We start from the raw sequence: 21,358 nt of genomic DNA on the forward strand, positions 1-21,358 counted from the left end.
GAGGCTTCAATACGATCAAAGGTGTGTGATGGCCGGCGTGTCGTGGCATCTCCTGCCCCCTATATAGCTTCTGTTGCTGACTGTTGCGCCTGTAGTCGTTGCACGCTTTAGGCCGCAGAATAAGGTAGAGCTTGCGAACGGTGGTGAGCCGATCGTGGACTTTGAATCAGAGGAAACATGCAGGATAAATGTACTCCCTCCCTCCTGCGCGGACGCCGGTGACCCTTGAATGTGGAATGTCGAAGCTAACCCGGGGCACACGGTCATGATATAGTCAAAAGAGGCCTTTACCTTCGATAGGATATTCGATATGAGCTCCCAGCAATCAAATGTGTTCGATTTCTCTATCCGGTCGACCGTCGACGATATCATGAACGGCTACAACGGAACGGTGTTTGCATACGGCCAGACCGGTGCGGGCAAGTCTTACACGATGATGGGATCTGATATTTTCGACGCCGAGGGCAAGGGAATAATTCCTCGCATCGTGGAGCAGATATTCACCAGTATACTGACCAGCCCTGGTAATATCGAGTACACCGTGCGGGTGAGCTACATGGAAATATACATGGAGCGAATAAGAGATCTGTTGGTGCCGCAGAACGACAACCTCCCGGTGCACGAAGAAAAATCGAGGGGAGTCTACGTGAAGGGTCTACTGGAGATATACGTGTCGAGCGTGCAGGAAGTATTCGAGGTGATGAGACGCGGTGACACGTCGAGGGCGGTTGCAGCGACCAACATGAACCAGGAATCGTCTCGCTCACACTCCATATTCGTCATCACCATCACACAGAAGAATGTTGAGACCGGATCTGCCAAAAGCGGCCAGCTCTTCCTCGTCGATCTGGCTGGTAGTGAAAAGGTTGGAAAAACCGGTGCCAGTGGACAGACCCTCGAGGAAGCCAAGAAGATCAACAAGAGTTTGAGTGCGCTGGGAATGGTCATCAACGCCCTCACCGACGGAAAATCCACACATATACCTTACCGAGACTCGAAGCTTACCAGAATCTTGCAAGAGAGTTTGGGAGGAAATTCTCGAACGACCCTGATCATCAACTGCTCTCCAAGCAGCTACAATGACGCAGAAACCCTCAGCACCCTTCGATTTGGCGCGCGAGCAAAGGCCATCAAGAACAAGGCAAAGATCAACCAGGAATTGAGTCCGGCGGAATTAAAACACTTACTCAAGAAGGCCCAGAGCCAGGTCACGACATTCGAGACTTACATTTCAGCTTTGGAAACCGAGGTCCAGGTCTGGAGAAACGGAGAAAACGTCTCAAAGGAGAAATGGACAGCCCTGAGGTCTGCCGATACGGTTGGTGGCCTCAAAGCGGACGCCCGTGGGCCCCGTCCCGGGACACCGTCCAGGCTACAGTCTGATATATCGAGGTCAGAGACGCCGAGTAGGCCCGACTCAAGGATCGGGGAGAGGTCAAGCACACCAAGCATCGTCCTCGAAAAGGACGAGAGAGAGGAATTCCTGAAGAGGGAGAATGAATTCCAGGATCAACTCGCCGAGAAGGAGACATACATCGCCAACGCAGAGAAGGAAGTCCAAGAAAAGAAGGAAGAACTTAAGATCCTTAAGGAGAACGCTGTTAGGACAGGCAAGGATAACGAGAAGCTAAACGCCGACGTCAACGAGCTCCGTATGCAGCTCGAGAAGGTATCTTACGAAAGCAAGGAGCAGGCCATCACCATGGATACCCTGAAAGAGGCAAACTCCGAGCTTACAGCGGAACTGGATGACCTTAAGCAGCAGCTTCTCGACGTCCGCATGCGTGCTAAGGAAACGAGCGCAGCACTCGACGAGAAGGACAAGAAGAAGGCAGAGCGTATGGCTAAGATGATGGCCGGATTCGACATGAAGGTAGATGTATTCTCAGAGAATGAGCGCAAAATACGACACCTGGTTGAGCGCGTTGACGCTCTCCATGCTACAAGCTCGGCCGGAGAAGCGGTTACTCCAGACGAGTTTGTCGAGCTTCGAGGAAGCCTGGTTGAAGCGCAGGGCGTTGTGAGGCAAGCTGAGCTTGCCATGACTAGCCGCGACGAAGGCTTCCATGGCTCCTTTGACGGAAAGCTGTTGGATAAAATCGCTAGCCTTCAGCATGAGGTTGACGAGCTTCTCGAGCAGCACCTCGGCGAAGCTGATATCTCCGAAATCAAAGAGAAGCTCAGCAAGGCATGTGCCGATGGCAACGAGCTGGAGAACATGGCGCTGGAGCATCTCCGGAATGAACTGTCTCTCAGGGACGAGGAGCTAGGCCGCCTGAGACAGTCAGTCGCTGACTCTACGCCGCGTTCCCAGCCTAATGGCTCCCCAGCCAACACCAACGGCGCAGCGGCCATCAACAGCAAGACCCTGCAGCAGCAGATAGCCGATTTCGATATCATGAAGAAGTCTCTCATGCGTGACCTGCAAAACAGGTGTGAGCGGGTTGTTGAACTTGAAATATCGCTGGATGAGACTCGTGAGCAGTACAAGCAGGTCCTACAGTCATCAAATAACCGCGCGCAGCAGAAGAAGATGGCTTTCTTGGAACGCAACCTCGAGCAGCTCACACATGTGCAGCGCCAACTGGTAGAGCAGAACGGTAGCCTCAAGCGTGAGGTCGCCATCGCCGAGCGAAAATTGATAGCCAGGAACGAGCGAATCGAGAGCCTGGAGTCCCTGCTCCAGGAGAGCCAAGAGAAATTAACGGCCGCGAACCATAGGTATGTACCTCTCCTCAGCTGGTGTTCAGGAGCATGTTATAAACTAACCGTGCCTTTTTCTTTTCCTTAAAAACAGATTCGAAGCACAGCTCACGGCGGTAAAAGAACGTCTGGAAGCCGCGAAAGCTGGCTCTACTCGCGGCCTTTCCTCAGACTCGACAGGATTCGGGTTTGGAGGCTCGCGGATAGCGAAACCACTCCGCGGTGGTGGCGGAGCCGATGGTCCATCGAATGCTGCGCTGTCCAGTGTCCAGGCACAGGAGCCGTCGACGAGTGCTGGCCCAAAACGCACCAGCTGGTTCTTTGACAGACGATAAGCTGGTGATATTTCCTAGTTTTCATGCCTGTTATGCTCTAGTATTTTGGTAATACATTTTTCTTGCCTTTTTGTCTTTTTTTTTTCTTTTTTTTGGAAGAGGCTACAGGATCGGGGTTCAAACGTTCTCCCTTCGAGTTTTAGGATAATAGTACCCGGATAAGGTAGGATAGCTAGTTCTGAGCATCGAGAAGATATCTTTTCCACTGATCCTTCGCCCTTTTCTCCGGACTTACAGAGATTAGTCACTAGCGGCTCTCAAGGTTGCTCCCCGCTGGCTTTCTCCGCATTTTCCCCGGATAACGATGTTTCCTCTCCCACGCCCTGTATACATGATTTCTTGGATAGACTACACGCATCCCTTCTGCACAGCTATTCGAGGCCACGGACACATCAGGTTTTAGAGCTAGGGCTTTGGTCGGTAGTGAGTATGGGCTCCAACCAGTCGAAGCTGCAGGAGGCACCGGGTTCGAGCGAAAAGAACACCGCTGCTGTGAGTATGTCCGGCATACTGCAGCTGAGTGACGATGAATATGTCCACGTCGAAACCGGAGCCCGTAAGTCTTTGGCTACTCGTCTCTTACCCTGCCTGACCTTGGGCCGTTTCCTTATCATCAGACCTTAGCGCCGCCGTACTCCTCCACTCGGGAGAGATCAGTCGGTCTCTCGGCCCAGCAAGCAAGGACATGGGAGAAAGAGCTTCTTGCCGACCCCAAGGTGACCACAAATATGAATGAAAAAGTCCAGCCGATCTTGTTACAGTCTGTCTGACACTGCTGTCTAGAATCGACTTGCGATGTCGGCTCTGTCCGCTAACCCGGTCTCGTCCATCCTGAGCAGCCGTTCGGCGGCAATCACCGATACCCAAACTTTCAATATCAGGATTCCGTTCGAGGGAACCCCGATCACGAACCAGGCGTCTTCGGGCAGATGTTGGATTTTCGCTGCCACCAACGTTTTTCGAGTTGCGCTCATGAAGAAGTATAATCTGGAACAGTTTGAACTGAGCCAATCGTACCTATTCTACTGGGATAAACTAGAAAAGGCCAACTGGTTCATGGAGCAAGTGATCGATACCGCTTCCCAGTCCCTGGACAGTAGGCTGGTACAGCGGCTACTCGAGAGACCCGTGGAAGACGGTGGTCAGTGGGACATGGCCGCAAACCTCGTTCGGAAATATGGACTGGTGGGACTAACCATTCATCAATCCATTTCAACTGCTGGGTCTTTGAGCTGACACTACCCCTGCACGATCAAGGTACCACAAGCGCTCTACCCAGACTCCTTTAGCGCTACACACAGCAGCGAGCTAGGGAGTATTTTAACGACGAAATTACGCGAGCATGCCCTGATCATCCGTCGGATGGCTCGTAGCAAAGATCCGGCTGTTTTTGCATCTATTGCAGACACTAAGGATGGGTTCTTGAAGGAGATTCACTCGATCCTCACTATTATGCTTGGGCCTCCACCGTCCGCCGCAGAGAGATTCGTTTGGGAATATCATGACGCAAAGGGGAAATTTAACAAAACTTCCATGACCCCAGTTCAATTTGCAGCCGGCCTTTCAAGCCGGGACGCTGTTCGTGCCAACCAGGGAACGGATGTGAACGAGCTCTTCAGTCTGGTAAACGACCCCAGGAATTCATATGAACGCCTTTTGACGGTGGACCGATTGGGGAACGTCATTGGGGGGCGACCTATAACATATGTAAACGTATGCATGGATGTAAGTATCAAGCTCCGAGCCACAACCCCTTGGTCCGAATACTGGCTGACTGAACAGTAGGACCTTAAACGGGCCGCGGTCGCCATGCTTCACGCTGGCCACCCTGTATTCTTTAGCTGTGATGTGGGCAAGTTCTCTGACCGCAAGCGTGGCATCATGGACACAGCCCTTTACGACTACTCTCTCAGCTTCAACATCCAATTCGGGATGTCCAAGGCAGGTCGTCTAAAAACTGGCGAGACCGCGATGACGCATGCCATGGTTCTGACAGGAGTGCATGTCGAAAATGGGAAACCTGTGCGCTGGCGAGTCCAGAACTCGTGGGGCCCCGATGTTGGAGACCATGGATGGTTCGTCATGACGGACCAGTGGATGGACGAGTTCCTTTTCCAGGTGGTGGTCGACCAGCGATACGTAGCCCAGAATATAAGGGATGTCCTGACGCAGAAGCCCATCGTGCTGCCGCGTTGGGATCCGATGGGGACCCTTGCGTGAAACTTGGCTTGAATCTTGCCTCGTAGTCAACAGCACCTCTCTCTGGCGTCTGTATTTGCTGGTGATGCTTCACTTATCAATTGTTCTCTCTCAGTCAATTCTTTCCTTACCTTCCACAATTTATGCAAGTAACCGTCACGTGATCGGTCAAAAAATCCCACCAAGTAAAGAGAAAGTTGGTTAAATAGCAGTGACTTCATACCAGCTTCAGCTTCATAAACCGCCCTTTTATGAACGCGATACGCCGATTCATCAAGATGGCAGAGGAAACCGGTGCAAAAAGGCTCAAGTCGCCGCCACTGATTGGCACCCACAAGTAAGTTGCTTGCTATACGCATAGGTGATATATGGCAACTAACGTTACTCCAGTGGCCACTTTCACGCCGACGAAGCGCTCGCAGTTTACCTCCTTCGTCTGCTCCCGGCGTACTCTGGATCTCCGCTTATCCGAACGCGAGACCCGGCGCAATTGGCAACCTGCCATACTGTTGTCGATGTCGGAGGGGTATACGATCCTTCTCTAAACCGCTACGACCATCATCAACGAACTTTTAATACGACCTTTCCCCAGCATGACACGAAGCTTTCTTCTGCTGGGTTGGTATATATGCATTTTGGAAAAGCGATAATAGCCCAGCATATGAACCTCCCCGTTGATCACCAAGACGTGGACACAATTTACAATAAGCTTTACGGAGATTATATTGAAGCACTCGACGCGCACGACAATGGCATTTCTGTCTATTGCCCGAAAGCTATCTCTAATGCTGGCCTAGAGAAGCGATTCCGGGACGGTGGAATTAACCTAGGCTCCTTAATTGGCGATATGAATCGTCCGGGCCCAGGTGAGGATTTGGACGAAGATGCTCTCTTTGCTCGGGCTAGTACCTTTATCGGCGAGACCTTTTGGAGGAAGCTTCACGCCGCAAGTGGCGCATGGTTACCTGCTCGCGCCTCTGTCGCCCAGGCTTACCAGTCTCGCTTCGATGTTCACCCATCGGGGAAGATATTATTGTTTCCAAAATCGGGAATACCGTGGAAAGAGCATCTATATCGTTTGGAGGGAGAATCCGGGAGCGGCACCGCTACAGATTCCGAGCGCAAGGTTATATATGTACTATACCCTGATTCAAGTGCTGCTGACGCCAACTGGCGAGTCCAGTGTGTCCCTGTGACTGAAAGTAGCTTTGAATCAAGAAAGGCTCTTCCAGAGACATGGCGTGGCGCGCGGGACTCGGAGCTGGATGCCATCATAGCAACGGAGATGGACGCAAAAAAGAGAGAAAAAATACCTGAAGGTGCTGTTTTCGTTCATGCAAGTGGGTTTATCGGTGGGCATAAAACAAAAGAAGGGGCACTCGCGATGGCGGTAGAAAGCTTGAACTAATTAATATCAATTAGCTGATTGGCTTTGAATAAGATAATCGTAGTAATGGGAAGCTCATATACTACCACTTCAAAAGGGCTACATCAAAGCGAGCCAGATTTACTACTCGTTTACACCAGGAGCAGCCTCACTCCCGATAAATTCCAGTTCCCCCTTGGCTGCCCCTAACTCACTATGCTATCTACTAACAGTTTGAGCCAGGAAGAACCTCGGGAGAGCGAATCCCAGCTTACGTGGAGTCCGAAAACGAAGAGTGCGTTCTTACGGCGACCTGTATACCGAGAAATTATCTATACTCTCTATCTATAGGATTTATTCGATGCATATGATCCTACCGTCTATCACCGGGGCAATAGCACGAGTCCATCGAGGCAGACGCTCGATAGCACCTTGTTCAACGGTCTTGACTCTTCTTGCATCAACCCCAATCTTTTTTCTCCATCTCCGAAGAACGTTTCGAGCCAGCGATTCTTTATGATCGGCATCATCTTGGGATACGGCACCGGTCGTAACGTAATTTCGGGGCCGACAGAGGAATTCTGAATGAGAGTCAGATTCTGAGTCTAGAGGCGTGTCAACGTCACTCCGACGAGGCGATGCAGTGCCGGATTGTTGGTTCATAAAAGCGGCCGCAGCTACAGGGTTAGTGGCTAATCCAATCCGCTGTTGAGAGACATAGCGAAAGCCCGAGTCAGGCGGGAGGTCCACGACCGAGTTATTGTTACTAGGTGGAGGGCTGAGCTCCTCAGATTTGAGCTTCTCGTGAACGTTCACCCAGTGTCTATTCAGGCTACGGCTAAGCCGGTTCCATTTCCCAAGGATCTTAGTACTCAGGAAGTACTGTCGGAGTATCGTACTGATGAGGAGGCCATCCTCTTCGGATACGATTTCTTCTGCCTCGCCGCCCTCACTCTTGACAAGCAGGGAGGTGAATCCATCTTTTCCTCTCGCCATGTAGCCTCTTGTAGATACGGTGTAAAGCTTGCCATCTTCGATATCTGCATCATTAACTTTTGCCCACTGGACACGGGAACCGGGAGCCTTGGCTGTTGAGAACGCAAATTTGATGTTGGATACTTGCGGAAACCGTCCTTCCAGAGCTGGAAGCTCACTGACACCATTTTCCAATGCTAATCGAAGAGCCTTACCCGTAATCCGGAGAACCACAACCGGATCCTCGAAAGGGAAACAGTTAAGTATGTCTTTCAACCGTAGTATCCCGGGCGGGTAGATTTGATCCCCCCGAATCGTCCCAGAAGCCATGATTGCACAATCAGCATCGTGATAGCACCGCATCAAATCACATACGAAATTTCCGAGGTTGGATTCCTGGGTACGGACGGTGGTGAACCTTCCATCCAACGGAGTCACTGTATATCCGATCGGCTTTTGCAGTTTCCCTTTAAGCGCCGACGTGAGCTTGTCTACAAGCTTGACGGTCTCGGGATGTTTAGGAAGTTCACGTGTGATGTCGCGTCGAGTGATGGTAAAATCCCAGCCTGAGCCGGATGCCTTCCTCCAGGCTTCAATGTAGCTTAGCTGTTTAAAATCAGTCCCCGAACGTAAGACGTGGGTTGAATTGATAAGGCTGTGGCTATAATAATGATCATGACCGCCTAAGATGATATCAATTAGACCCGGAGGTATTTTCTCTGCAAGTTTATTATCATTCGGTTCCCGCTGATGGGTGATGGCGATAATTATCTCTGCTCCCTGTTCGCGTAGGCCCGGGACCAGCTCCTTTGCGGTTTCCGATGCAGACTTATATATAAGATTTGGGGGCAGGTAGTTGATTGTCGCAAGCCTACGCTTTCACGTTAGCTTTGTCTTCCCAGAACCGCGGATTTTCAGTTATACCTACCACTCCCTTTCCCCCAAGCCGATGACACCGACCTTTATTCCGCTAGACGAGACCAGCATGCATGTCTTCTGGCAGTTGGCCATTGGCACGCCTTCACCCAGAGCAGGGTCAAGCACATTAGCGAGTAGCCACGGGAACTTGCATTGGCCCCTCAGATGCCTGAACTGTGCAATTCCGAAGTCCAGGTCGTGGTTCTATATCCATAGATTATTTAGCCATCACCCTGTCTGAAATAGAGAGGGAGGTAGTGTGTGAACTTACGCCGACACAAGCTGCATCCGTTCCCACATTGTTAAGGAACGGAACCATATGCTGACCCTTTGTAATGGTGCTCTCGAGGCTCGGGTTAAAGGCATCTCCCGAGAAAAATGTCAGCAGTGAGGGCTGCTCGGCGAACTTGGGATCTGATCGATAGTAGTTGACCAGGGTCTGGAATCGCGGGGCGCCGCCGCAGGGCTCTGACGATGAAGACCTGAATACGGGTATTTCCTGTTAGTAGAGCACGTAGTTATACACGCTGGTGGCCTTCGACTCACTCTACATGGTAGACATCGTTGTAGTGTAGGAGGCGGAGGTCCGGAGCGCCCTGTCTGTTGCTGTTGAACGTCGTCGAGACACCGGCGCTCTCGATTGCCTCCAGTGACATATTGGCGTCTGTCGAGGATTACACGACTTTAGGAAGCTCGAATAGATGTTCTGTGGGCACAGTGAATTGATAACTTGTTGGGTGTTGCTGGCAGTCAATTGCGCGGGGGGCTGAACTACGGAGTAACTTACGGCCATATTAACTCTAACCCAGTGACAACATCGCCATGTACTGCTATTTCTATACCACGAAGACAGCTAGACTGATTATATATATATATGTGTGTGTATTGGTTTCTGAATACAAAAGTATTAACGGCAGATGCTTATTATACGCTGATTTGGTGCAAAGCGATTTGTTGTATTAATATAATCCAAGTCGCACATAATTGCTACAGGAAACCCAGGAATAAAAAAGACCGCTTGAACGAATAAAGCAGTAGTAGAGAGTCGTAAGTCGTATTCATAAAAGGATTAACAAACCGGAATATTAACGTGGTCGCGACTCGTATCATTTTTTTTGTTGAGGCCATGCAGCATGTATTTATATGCCGCGTTCTGTGACGGTCCATCGTCTCTTCGAGGCTGGTTCACGGTTACGTGAACTCCATAGTCCATGCTGGGACCTGGTGCGCTGAGGATGTGCTCCGTCCGGCGCCTTGTTGCTGGCATTTGCAAGACCGGACGAATCCTCTGTGGCCTTTGGGGTGTCAATAGAATCTTCAAACTTGGGAATTATGTCCTCAGCAGATCCGGCAGCAGGAGTCGACCCCCATAGGCCAGGCACAGCGTGTCTGTCACCGGAAAACGACCTTGCCGGATTGTGTAGCCCTCTACTAGTCCCGTTAAAACTGGAGCTGCGAGCCGCGGGCCCGATCGAGAAACTGCTTTCGGGGGAGTCGGACACAACGGACAGAGACGTAAATCGATGGCGGTATGACGACATTGAGCTGGGGATGACTCTAGGAGACGGCGATTGCGCGGAACTGCTACTTCCAACGCGGAGATGTTCTGTTGAGTTGACTAGCTTCACATGATACTCCTCTGACATTTCATTAGAGTTAGGCTTCCTCGAGGTGGGTGTGAGGGAAGCAGCAGGGTCGTCATCCGCTGCCACTGCTGAATCTTTGCGAACGGCAAGCGTTAATGAAGCCATGCCGACATCGAGAAGAGCTGGCCGGTTAGTTAGCGCTCCGATGATCGCATTGCACCCAGCTCCATGGGTAACGATGATGAGCACGGTATCCGTATCATCGTCTTCATCTGTACCCGGTGCCCCATCGGAGATGATCTGCGATTCCTCTCTGTGAGACAGCCTCCTCTTTGTCTTTCGGTAGTCGCCAGTTTTGTACCAATTAACCATCTTCTCAAGCCCGGTCCGAAATCTGCGATGCATAGAGCTCCACTCCTCGCCATACTCTCCACCACTCCCCCAATCCAAGGGAGCCCTCATACTGTCCCACTGAAAGTCCACGTCGACACAAGCATCCCGAGCGTGTGTTACGTACCCCGCCGGAATAGGGTCAGAAGGCGATATGGCATACGTAGGGGTTGGGGGTATGTATTCGATGTCGTTATGAGACTGGGAGGAGGTCGACAGTTTAGGTAACCCCTGTAGGTTGGCTGCCTTATCAGCTACAGCACCGTGCAGATCTGTCTTGTCTTCTGCGCCAGCGGTTCTGGCTGGCGGGGCGTTCTCATCGCTCGGCATGATTGATGTGCCACCGCCGGAAGAGAATCCATTCCAGCCTCCGGGGAAATGTCCACGGGCCGACCGGGCGGCTGAACCTGAATGTACGGAATCCTCTTGTCGAAGCAAGTTCGCCTTTGCTCCGGCCAGCATCATGACCGACCCGGGCGGTGGAGTGATCTGCTCAAAGTAGTCCGGCGTCAACCACTCCCCAAGACAAGGGTCTAGGCGCAGCAGACATTGCTTATCATCAGCCACGGGCGCCTCTCCTGCTTTCCCACGCCTATCTTCATCGACATCCTCTTGGGGTTCCCGTATGGGGGTTAACTGGGGTGAACCCTGATGCTGTGACCGAGGGGAGGTGGAACGCCAACGGCGGTGGTTGGTGGGCGGCGGAGTACCGGACTGGTGTCGTTGGTGAGGTGATGTGTTTGTTGAAACGCGCTTCGACTGGCTGATCCCCGCACTCAGCGATATGGCTGTTTGGACACAGCGTAGAAATGGGGAGGAATGAATGATGATGCGATGTTTTCGGGTTTCCCGCTCCTGCACACGCTCTAATGGTTGGTTCTGGCGGCTAGAATGACCGGCGTCCGGCGGTCCGTCAGAGGATAATGATGGTGGGAGGCATCCGTGCAGTTCGCGGTGGTGCAGAAGGGACCCGATGCGCATCCCAAGGGCGCGGGACTGATTCCAGCCGCCATACGTCAGCGGCGGGTCGTAGGGTGTGGGCGAAGTAAGGTGCCACTGTTTATCGGCCGCGTCGAGTCGAGCGCCGTGTCTGAGAGATGGACATGAGTATCAGTATATTTCTAGCTCTGGATGTAGTTTCGGGGGTTGTTGCGTGTAGATACCTGACGACGACGATGATGCTTGGCGGCTTTCCCATGATGCGAGCTCTATCCGCCGATGCTTTGGGGTATAAGAGCGAGGAAGGATCAAGAAGAGGAGGCTCAAGCTGGGCTGTGACTGTCGACTATATATCTAGGAAGCGTGGCTTGCATGATTGACGCTGGTCTGCGCAAGGCTCCCGCATTCAAGAGTAACCCAAGTAGCTAGTTCGACGAAGTAGATGAAACACCGCACAGGAGGTCGAACTGGACATAGTATGCAACGGAGGCTGCCATCACGACGCAGACATGGCTCCAAGAAGATGCAGAGATGCGAAGATGCGTAGATGCGCCCTTCGAGATGCGTTTTTCCCTCTCTCTTCTTCGCTTTCTCTCGTTGTTTTTTTCTCTTCGTCGTCGTTTTTTTATGGCGGGACGTCTTGACATGTGATCTGACACGTGACCATCTATGGCTTAGTCACCTTAGTCATATATTAATAAGCATGTCATAGTCATGTCTTAGTCATCGCTTTCCTCCCCTGATGCTTCTAACCGTCATATAATATTCGCTGCTCTTTCAGTCAGTACTTGCAAGCCACGGATGGTCGAGCAGCTTCTTCGCGGTCGGCCTGTCTCTCCAGTCCATCATCATGATGCTCCCGATAAAGTCTTTATCCGACTTGCACACTTCTCGCTCGGTGATAAGGCGAAAAGGGGTTGTTTTCGACTGTGGGATCTCATGCATAAGGTACAAGATGGCTGTTACGGTCATCGGGCCTGCTACTTCTTCGTACTTGACTGGGAACGGGCCAAAGAAGCGGAACTGCTGTTTCAAGACCTCCAGGCCGTATTCCTCATGGCCGTATGACACGGTTTTGGGCCGGAAGAGGTTGAAGTCTCCGCCATAGATCAGGCTTATTAGCTATAGGTGTGTTAGCATCCAGCCAGCGGCACTATCGCGTACGGCGAATAGACATACTACGGCTCCAAACGACCAAATGTCTGTTGCCGTATTCCAGGGCGTCTCCATGATGACTTCGGGGCTGCTCCACATGGGCGCGCCGACCGGAGTGCCCTCTGTCGCCAGCGTCGAGTCTCCAGGGCAACTTCCGCCTAGGTCGCCGAGTTGGACGTCTGAAAATCGATTCTCATGGTTATCGCCTGCTTTGTAGTTCACAAATATATTGTCAAGTTTGACATCTATTGCAGAGGCCTTTAGCTTGACAGTGAGGGTCATACGTTTCAACTGTGCAGCCGCCTCTTACCTGTGTGCACGTATCCGTCTTCATGGATCACGCTCAATGCTTCCAGCACACATCTGGACACATACTTGAGCTCCCTTCGATTGAGCGTCTTCCTGATTGAGGTGTTTAGGAGCTGGTCGTCGAGATACTTCAAGGCAATGATCGGTGTACCTGATTGGTCGTCCATCTCATCGACTAGAGGCCGTAGGAAAGGGGTTCGGCCTTGAAAGCGATGCAGAACATCTCGTTCGTTACCCACCCGGGGGTGGCCGTGGACTCCCTTCACAATCACAGGTTGCTCGTTTTGATTCCTATCGGACAGCGGTCAACTTTTCCCTCTTTAGTCGGATGGGTGGTTAGATCATACTTTGCAAGCCATACGGTCTGTTGGATTTCCTTCGTAATAACATATCTTCCGACCCTTCCGTGCAGAACCTGCCCTAATCGAAGAAGCGATAAAGACATGACCACAATGGAACGGCAGACACTCTCATCGTCGAGGAATCGCAAACAATATTTATTGGACATGATGCGGAATGCGGCTGAACAGTGGCTATCGGTCACGTGGTGATATAAACAGGCAAACGAACAGCGGAAGTTTTGGCACTGCGAAACCTGCTCCATACATCATTCCTGGCAGTGTGAACTGTTGTATCTGTCGATGATGCCGCCATCTAAAACATGCCAAAACTGCGCTAATTCCAAGGTACGCTGTGTGCGGGACGCCGACAGCAATACGTGTAAGAGGTGAGTCTGAAGCAGAGCGGAAGATACACATGCAGTCGTCGCTCATCCAGCCTCACAAGATGCTCCCGCCTGGGTAAAGAATGCGCAAGCCGTGAGACACGTCGACGCTTTAACGGCTTCCAGAAAGATCTGTTAGTGGAAGCACTTCCTACCCCTCCGATGATAGCAAAGCTAATGTACTCGACAAGGAGGATCAATGCCCTGGAGTCAAAGGTGAACGAGCTCATGGACGCTCGTCATGCTACGCCAGTGCCTCCCACAAATGCTGCTAGCGGTGTCAGGAATGGCGATGGTGGTGATGACGATGATGTTGCCAAAGATGTGGTTGATTGCGGATTTTTAACCATGGAAGATGCTGAAAGTTTTCTCTCTACGTTTAAAGTGAGAATGACCGAGCATTTCCCATTTGTTGTGGTTCCACCCCAGACAATGGCAGAGCAACTTCGCCGGGAGAGACCTGTACTCTTTCTCTCCATCATCTCGGCGGCCTCTCACTCAAACATGCCTCTGCAGCGGAAATTGGGAAAGGAGGTCAGGGCAGCTATTGCCTCCCGGATGCTCGTCAATGGAGAGGTTTCCTTTGATCTGCTGCAAGGATTGCTGGTTTACCTAGCCTGGTAACTACTGCCACTCGAAGATGTACAATTTTTAAGGTGAAACAAGAACCGACAGTTGCTGCTAGGTGCCACTATCACACACGGCCGTATCGTTACACCCAGTTTCTCCAATTAGCTATTGGCCTCATAGTCGAGCTACGGTTAGATCGACCACCACGGACAAAAGTATGGAAATCGGGGATCCGATTCACATCAGACTATGACCCAGACGACAATACTTTTACTAGACCGTCATTGGGCCGTGATGAGCAGAGGGCTGTCGCAGGTTGCTACTATCTATCTTCGACGTAAGTTCGGCATCCTTCACCGGAAATCCAGAGTGGAATGAAAACGGATCAAAGCGATAAAAATAGGAATTGAGCTCACGTAGTAATAGAATCTCGGGGCTTTTGCAAAAACAGCCTACCTTTCCACACGTCACGTACCTCGAAGAATGCTGCAAATCTCTTTACGATGCGGCTGAGTACCCGTATGACAAATCTATCCACTACATCGTTCAGCTCCAGCATATTGTGGAGAAGATTGACCGTATATCCTTTCAGCACGGGATGGAGTTGGAGAACCCTGGGTCAGCGATTGAGCTTTATGTCCTGAGCTTGAAATCCGAGTTGGAGGCATTCCGTGTCCGGTCGGGGTTTATTTTGGACGAGTCACGTAAGTAGTCACTACCATGAACGGACACGACATCTCCCGAGCTAATCTTCCCTATCTTCTACATAGCCCTTATTGCTATCCAGTTTCACACTGCCGAGCTTTCCCTATACCAGTTGAGCCTACTGGACAAACGCAGGCAGCAATCTGGATTTACGCAGACTACGCTATTGGATGAAATGTTATGTGCAGGCCGAATGGCTGCACAATCGATTCTTAGACTCTATCTTTCGCTGCCGCTTCACTCAGAAACCGCCTTCAACAACACTGAATGGGTCCAGATCGGATTTGCTTTGATTGTTGCATGTAAACAAGCCGGAACGGCTTCTGCAACTGAACCGGCTGTCTTCCCCCGACAGAAGGAATTACTCTCGAGCACTTTAACACGGTTAAAAATGCGTGTAGCTGAACTATCCACTGATAAGGTCGACCTGAATGGAGATAGAGACGTTTTCTCAAATTATGTCGATCGCGTTGCTCGGCTTCAAGTTTGGCTTGATGTAAGATTCGAGAAAACAGGCGACCCTGGCATCAATAATGCTGCACCAGAAGAACTACGGACTATAGAGGCTTCTCCCAGCTTAGAAAATCAACAGTTAGCTGATGCCTCGAGAGGTTTGTATGACCTCCCGCCTTCCGATTTCTCGCCTTCCGACTTATTTGCCAATATGGCGAACGACTACCACTCAATGGAGGATGATTTCACTTGCACTATAGATCAAATGCTGAATGACTGGATGTGACGATTTTTATTCTTACTCAGCCCTCGAGGCCAGTTCATTCTATAGAGCACATTGTCCAGGGGCGAACTTTAGAGTAGAGCAGCACAACCCCATCTCTATAGAGATAGATAGAGGTAAGCTATCCCGGCTGTACATTTTGGGCTCACTTTATTCTTTTTTTCTCGTATTTTAAAGCTGGAGTGCATTAGTAACTCCGAGCCGAAGCCCAACGTGCTAGGGTCATGATCTACATCACTTTTGGTGAGTTTCGTATAACTCCGACCCGACATTTTGTATATATATAGAGCTAACAGATAAGGAAGTAAACAGCACAAATAAATGACAATTACCAATTACCAGGCTAAATACCCATGATGATTCGCCTTTCTGCCCTGCTTTTCTGCATTTTACTTTTTAGTTCCTCGAGCTTCTCCTTCACACCATGTCCGCTTCTAGGGCCGGCATATCCTGGGTTCACCTTGGATACGAGCTCTGAGGTCTTAACCTCTACCCTCAAGGGACTTACGGAGACGTTAGATCAGCTAGTTGTTAAAGGGAATGGTTCTCATGGGGAGATCTTTCCTAATACTACTTCCTTTAGTTTATCATTGTTCTCCGTTAATGAAGGCAGCGCAAGGGACCATCCATATTTCTTTGATTATCACTACACAGCGCCACCGTTGAAATCTCATCCGGTGGGCAAAGATAGCATATACCGCATCGGCAGTTTGACGGAGATTTTCACCATTTGGACCATGTTAATCGAAGCAGGAGATTGGATCTGGAATACTCCTGTTACAGAGTACATTCCTGAACTGGCTGACGTTGTGAACCGTCGAGATGGAAAAAAAGATCCGGTTAGCTATGTTGACTGGGAAGCTATTACAGTTGGCCAACTCGCAAGTCATATGGCGGGAATTTCTAGGGGTTGTACGTTTTCATCTCACGAAGAAACCATCTGAATTTTACCCGACTAATATTTCGCAGCTTCGATGCCCGATTTGAGTGAACGAGATGTCTCTTCGCTAACCGGTTTACCAGGCCTTTCTGGCTCTGATGTCCCTCTATGTATTTCGCAACTCTCGTGCAACCGAACCGGTGGGTTAACCGTTCTACGTCTTGAGCTAGTCGATCTTATTTAATATATTCATTTAAACAGAATTCTTCGCGTATGTTGTCCAACAACCTCCTGTGGTGCTTCCGGGAACTACACCAATCTATTCCAACGATGCATTTCGAATCTTGGGGTACATCGTGGAGTCCATTTCTGGAAAATCGTTCGCGGCCGTGCTTAACCAACGCATTATTGAACCTCTCGAACTAAGGAAGACAAGTCTTCTCTCAGAAAATATGTCACTGGGAGGACTTCCACCTGATACGAATAGTTCTGGGTGGATGCAACGGGGAGCAGAAGCAGCGTAAGTTTCTCCCCTGTGTAAAGAATTGCTAGCTATCAATACCTAACGAATATTTATCTGCAGTGCAATTTCAATGGTCTCCACTGTTACCGATCTAGCCATTGCTGGGAAAGCTATCCTGACGGGAGCTCTCTTGTCGGGCGCCCAAACCAACCGCTGGTTGAAACCCGTTACCCACACTTCAAACCCTGCGAACTCAGTAGGGTATCCATGGGTTATATACAGCGGAGGAGGCTATCCCGATACATCGATGATAGATGTGTATACAGCTCTTGGCAACGTCGGCTTGTATAGCTCATATATCGGCCTTGTTCCTGACTTTAATGTGGGATTTACTATCCTAGCTAAGGATAGTAGTACGAGCCCAGACCTCAACGCTCATACTGGCGTTATCGGCGACGCCTTGCTACCCGCCCTAACTAAGATCGCGGCCATCCAAGCAAGCACAAATTTTGGAGGAGTCTACTCTTCAACTACATTAAACACATCCATCGCCGTCTCTGCGGATAGCTCGCCAGGTCTAGCTATTGATACATGGATCAGCAACGCCACCGATTTCCGAGCGACATTGGCGGCTTTGAATGGGATTGGCAAGGTTGATGCATTGAGCATACGGCTTTATCCAACACATCTTACCTCCAAGCGAAAATCTATATCAAGACAAGCATTTAGAGCGGTCTTTCAGGACAAAGACGAGTTCGCTGACTATGGAACGGCTACCTGTGTATCATGGCTGGGCGTCGATAAATTCAAGTACGGAGGAGCGTCACTTGATCTGTTTATTTTTGAGGTGGACTCTAATGGCAAAGCGTTGGCTGTTGAGATACCAGCATTGAAGGTCAGGCTTGAAAAACAGGCATAGACTCACGCATATACGTCATCGTTTAGAGTGCCATGAAAATATATACTATACCTACATATTACAACCATCCGTTATTGAATCTCACGTAGTATGGTTTACGTATCTAAATTCATGGAAAACGAAATGGGTCTTTAATATTGGCCACTAAATAAATGTTTATAATAGCTGGATTGTTTCGCAGTAATAGTTACGACAGCTGTAAAGAACAAAACGGTACCTCAGAATATGAACCCCCCTGCAGTCCCATATACTGTCAACTCATACCAATGGAAAATTAAGTGAAAGTATCGGTAAGTGGAATGAGCTAACGTGCATATAGTTTCTTTTATTAAGCTTAACGGCCGCTGCCATTGTAAAGAAGGCGGCTGGTGGTGTCTGGGCCGGGGTTGCGGACTGTAGGCCGGCTGAGCTGCTTGAGACGATAGCAGGCACGGTTACCTGGAATACCTTCCTTAGCGATGAGATATGCAGCAACACCGCACGCATGGGGAGACGCCATCGAAGTTCCAGACATCATCTGGCTTCCACCACCTGGGCGGGCAGAAAGGATATTGTGGCCGGGCGCATAGAGATCAACTTGTACGAATTGTTAGTGGACAACTCATATATTGGGTAGGGCATACGTACCAGCTGGACCCCAGTTAGAAAACGATGCTTTGCCATCATCCTCGGTGCTAGCAGCAATAGTACAGACAGTTTTCTCAGAAGCAGGGGAGTTGTTGCTTGAATTGATCTGTTATCGTAGGTTAGATTAGATAGCGCAGATGCATCGTCAACGAAGGAGGCACTTACATTGTCATTTCCAGCAGAAACGGAAACAAACATGCCAGCCTTGACAGCCTGGGCAGTGGCATGGTTGAGACCTGCACTATAGGTACCACCGAGGGACATATTCAAGACGGATTTGCCAAGCATACCATGTTGACGAGCGTGTTTGATACTCCAGTTAATGCCTGCGATGATACCACTTGTTGGTCCCTTGCCTTCGGAATTCAGGACCTTGACGGCAATTATTTTGGCCCTCTTCGCAATGCCATATGTCTTGCCTCCAATAGTTCCAGCAACATGGGTACCGTGACCAGTTCCATCAGAGTTCTTGTTGTCAACTTGATTTGAGCCCCAGACAGCGCGGCCCTGGAATTCGGAATGGCGTATGTCAACGCCGGAATCAACAACGTAGGCCCAGACGCCGGAGCCCGCCGAACTGTCAAAGACATAGTTGCGACCTCCTCTGCGGTTAGAAAGGCGAGAAAGGCCCCAGGGAGCCTTGCGTTGCTGGACCACAATATGCTGGCTAATGACCGCATCCGGTTCAACGAAGGCAACCTATATTCAACGGTTAGAAATAGCTAGCTAGAGAAGGGCCTCACAATTTCTAAGAGAGAGGTAAAACAGAGTGTACCTTGGGATCGTTAGAAATGTCCCGAATAGTATCCTTGTCGAAGATTCCACTGTATCCACGCAAATTGTCGAAATCATAAGTTTGCTTCACACCTTCGCCGTCCAGGCCGCGGCGGGTCAAGTTGTGGTGAATGCTGGACACCCAGACACGGTGAGTCGAGAAGTCTTGCGTCGAGGTATCGTCCTTCATGACTACAATGTAGCCATTGGGTACAACGTCAGCTCCCTTGGGGACACTCAGGATCTGGGCCGCGTTGGTAGCAGACAAGGCCGCCAGGGAAAGAGAAAGAAATGCAAGAAATCCCATATTGAAAGAATGTATAGGGTGAGTAGAATGGTTAAGGAAAGATAGAAAGCTGAATGAAGGAATGAATGAGGAGTAATCTTCTCCTGGCATGAGGGAACAGACAGTTCAATATATATAGGGTCTCTAGAACCGGAGCAGCCGATGAACTATGAAGTATTAGTGCACTATATCACCGATGATATTAACGCCCAGGTATCAAGGCCCAGTACTGCAAGCCAAGGAGGGAAATGGTAAATACAATGCCGGCGTGGCATGTGTATGAATATACGGTCAGCTTGTCGATATATACACCGACGCTCCCATCGGATCAATCCTGAAATCCCAGCTTCGCCCGCCGGGGGCGGGTCAAGCGTGTATCCATCGAGAAAAGCAGCATCTGAATTATTATGCCAACGGCTTCAACATTTCCGTCAGGGTAGCCGGAGTGCTTATTCCAGCTATCATTGCCTGTTTGCGGAAGTTTGGCTGGAAGATTTGCGTAAACGTTGCAGGCAATCCTAGGGCGAATAGAGGAATAGACGCCGTAGAGAAAGAGAGAGAGAGAGAGAGAAAAAAAAAAAATTGATTCTTTTGCCTTCTTTGCCTTCTCGGCGCCCAGGACCTAAATAAACCTATGCGTCGTAGGCCTGTTGGCGCCAGGGAACAGCAGCAAGCACACCGCTGTGGAAGCATGAAGGAATGCTCTGTCTGGTAGCCAAGGCCGCCGTGCATCTAGGACTGGGGCTGTTTGGGCACGCAAAAAGCAGCAACCAGTAGCTAGAAGCAAATCATGTAGCTGTTGTAGCTCGTTGGATGAATTCTCTAGCTTCTCCGTCGAGGTATAAAGTCCTTGGTCCGGGCTTAGTTCAAGGCTTAGCAATTCACCTGTATTGCTCTACAGAGTAGGGAGGTGTCTGCGTTGCCGTTCCGTTTAAAAAGGGACACGGATAGGTCTATGTCCTCCCTGGATGTTTTCTTTGGTTGGCCAACAAAGCGACGTGAAGTTGTTGTGTCTTAAAAAAGGGGTGAAGTTTCGATTTCCGCATTTGTGGGTCAAACTAACTGCTCGGCCTCCTAGAAGAAAGCCCCTTTCATGAGAGACAAGGATCCTGGGGATCGGAGATAGAACTGTCGGAGTTCCAGCCACACTCCACGGAGATTTACACCCGTAGTTCATGCTTGTTTCTTAATTGCTCACATATCCCGTCGTCATCTCGGTTGATCGCTGCCGATATCTCCTCGTTTCTGGTCCGTGGTTGCTTCAGCCTCAGGCCAGGCAGTAGAGATGGAATCAGCGTTGAACTTGTATCCTGGAGAGGCAGCCTGGCATGTTGCCGATACCAAGGTCTTTTCTCGGGGCTGTCATAACATGAGACCTGCTATTGCCTGAGCAGAGCCTGTCCGTGTAGCTTTCTCCAGCCTCTGTTACGCTCGTAGCCACAGCGCGCCCTGTAGAGCCAGTACCCCCTGGCCAACTATGGTGACTAGAAAAATAGTGGCATCATCTGCGGCGCTGTTTGGGATGGCTGGATCTACTTCCCTGTCCTTTCCCCCTTGCTATTTCAAATTAATTTATGAGACGCCTATCCAGATAAATAGTGATGCGGACTCACCAATTGAATGGGGCGGTAATAGTTGAGATCTTGATGGTGGTGAATAGTATCAGAAAAGTGAAGAAGGAAGAAGATACGCATTGAGTAATATGGAGGTATCGTGAAGAGCGACGGAAGGATACTGGGCAAGATCAGGTGGTTGACTGGGACAACCCTAGCTTATTATGGCCGGAAAAAGCAATTTTC

The 21,358-nt window shown here is 50.2% G+C and overlaps 9 protein-coding genes across 9 annotated transcripts; 5 read left to right on the forward strand and 4 right to left on the reverse strand.

Moving 5' to 3' along the window:
- Positions 1–310: 310 nt before the first annotated feature.
- On the forward strand, positions 311–3,038 carry GIQ15_05377 (kinesin heavy chain; the record flags this gene model as incomplete). The annotated part of the gene is made up of 2 exons (XM_033552794.1): positions 311–2,721; positions 2,798–3,038. The coding sequence occupies 2 exons, from the start codon at positions 311–313 to the stop codon at positions 3,036–3,038; spliced, it is 2,652 nt and encodes an 883-aa protein (XP_033406524.1).
- A 429-nt stretch (positions 3,039–3,467) lies between these two features.
- Positions 3,468–5,258, forward strand: GIQ15_05378 (bleomycin hydrolase; the record flags this gene model as incomplete). Its single annotated transcript, XM_033552795.1, has 5 exons — positions 3,468–3,594; positions 3,663–3,754; positions 3,822–4,223; positions 4,296–4,763; positions 4,824–5,258. The coding sequence occupies 5 exons, from the start codon at positions 3,468–3,470 to the stop codon at positions 5,256–5,258; spliced, it is 1,524 nt and encodes a 507-aa protein (XP_033406525.1).
- A 230-nt stretch (positions 5,259–5,488) lies between these two features.
- Positions 5,489–6,645, forward strand: GIQ15_05379 (MYG1; the record flags this gene model as incomplete). The annotated part of the gene is made up of 2 exons (XM_033552796.1): positions 5,489–5,574; positions 5,628–6,645. The coding sequence occupies 2 exons, from the start codon at positions 5,489–5,491 to the stop codon at positions 6,643–6,645; spliced, it is 1,104 nt and encodes a 367-aa protein (XP_033406526.1).
- Positions 6,646–6,957: 312 nt separating this feature from the next.
- Positions 6,958–9,152, reverse strand: GIQ15_05380 (5'-nucleotidase; the record flags this gene model as incomplete). Its single annotated transcript, XM_033552797.1, has 4 exons — positions 6,958–8,449; positions 8,507–8,700; positions 8,768–8,978; positions 9,043–9,152. 4 exons carry the CDS (start codon positions 9,150–9,152, stop codon positions 6,958–6,960), a joined length of 2,007 nt encoding a protein of 668 aa, XP_033406527.1.
- A 483-nt stretch (positions 9,153–9,635) lies between these two features.
- GIQ15_05381 (phosphoglycerate mutase) lies at positions 9,636–11,670 on the reverse strand (the record flags this gene model as incomplete). Its single annotated transcript, XM_033552798.1, has 2 exons — positions 9,636–11,562; positions 11,636–11,670. 2 exons carry the CDS (start codon positions 11,668–11,670, stop codon positions 9,636–9,638), a joined length of 1,962 nt encoding a protein of 653 aa, XP_033406528.1.
- A 518-nt stretch (positions 11,671–12,188) lies between these two features.
- Positions 12,189–13,383, reverse strand: GIQ15_05382 (serine/threonine protein kinase; the record flags this gene model as incomplete). Its single annotated transcript, XM_033552799.1, has 4 exons — positions 12,189–12,533; positions 12,591–12,811; positions 12,877–13,166; positions 13,223–13,383. The coding sequence occupies 4 exons, from the start codon at positions 13,381–13,383 to the stop codon at positions 12,189–12,191; spliced, it is 1,017 nt and encodes a 338-aa protein (XP_033406529.1).
- A 393-nt stretch (positions 13,384–13,776) lies between these two features.
- GIQ15_05383 (uncharacterized protein) lies at positions 13,777–15,613 on the forward strand (the record flags this gene model as incomplete). Its single annotated transcript, XM_033552800.1, has 4 exons — positions 13,777–14,219; positions 14,285–14,506; positions 14,596–14,873; positions 14,940–15,613. 4 exons carry the CDS (start codon positions 13,777–13,779, stop codon positions 15,611–15,613), a joined length of 1,617 nt encoding a protein of 538 aa, XP_033406530.1.
- Positions 15,614–16,347: 734 nt separating this feature from the next.
- GIQ15_05384 (uncharacterized protein) lies at positions 16,348–17,872 on the forward strand (the record flags this gene model as incomplete). The annotated part of the gene is made up of 4 exons (XM_033552801.1): positions 16,348–16,522; positions 16,580–16,690; positions 16,752–17,010; positions 17,074–17,872. 4 exons carry the CDS (start codon positions 16,348–16,350, stop codon positions 17,870–17,872), a joined length of 1,344 nt encoding a protein of 447 aa, XP_033406531.1.
- Positions 17,873–18,206: 334 nt separating this feature from the next.
- Positions 18,207–19,580, reverse strand: GIQ15_05385 (serine protease; the record flags this gene model as incomplete). The annotated part of the gene is made up of 4 exons (XM_033552802.1): positions 18,207–18,448; positions 18,500–18,605; positions 18,665–19,198; positions 19,275–19,580. 4 exons carry the CDS (start codon positions 19,578–19,580, stop codon positions 18,207–18,209), a joined length of 1,188 nt encoding a protein of 395 aa, XP_033406532.1.
- Positions 19,581–21,358: the final 1,778 nt, after the last annotated feature.

This window comes from Arthroderma uncinatum, assembly GCF_011692745.1.
Source record: "Arthroderma uncinatum strain CBS 119779 chromosome Unknown scaffold3, whole genome shotgun sequence".
In the NCBI taxonomy this organism is placed as follows: Eukaryota; Fungi; Ascomycota; class Eurotiomycetes; order Onygenales; family Arthrodermataceae; genus Arthroderma; species Arthroderma uncinatum.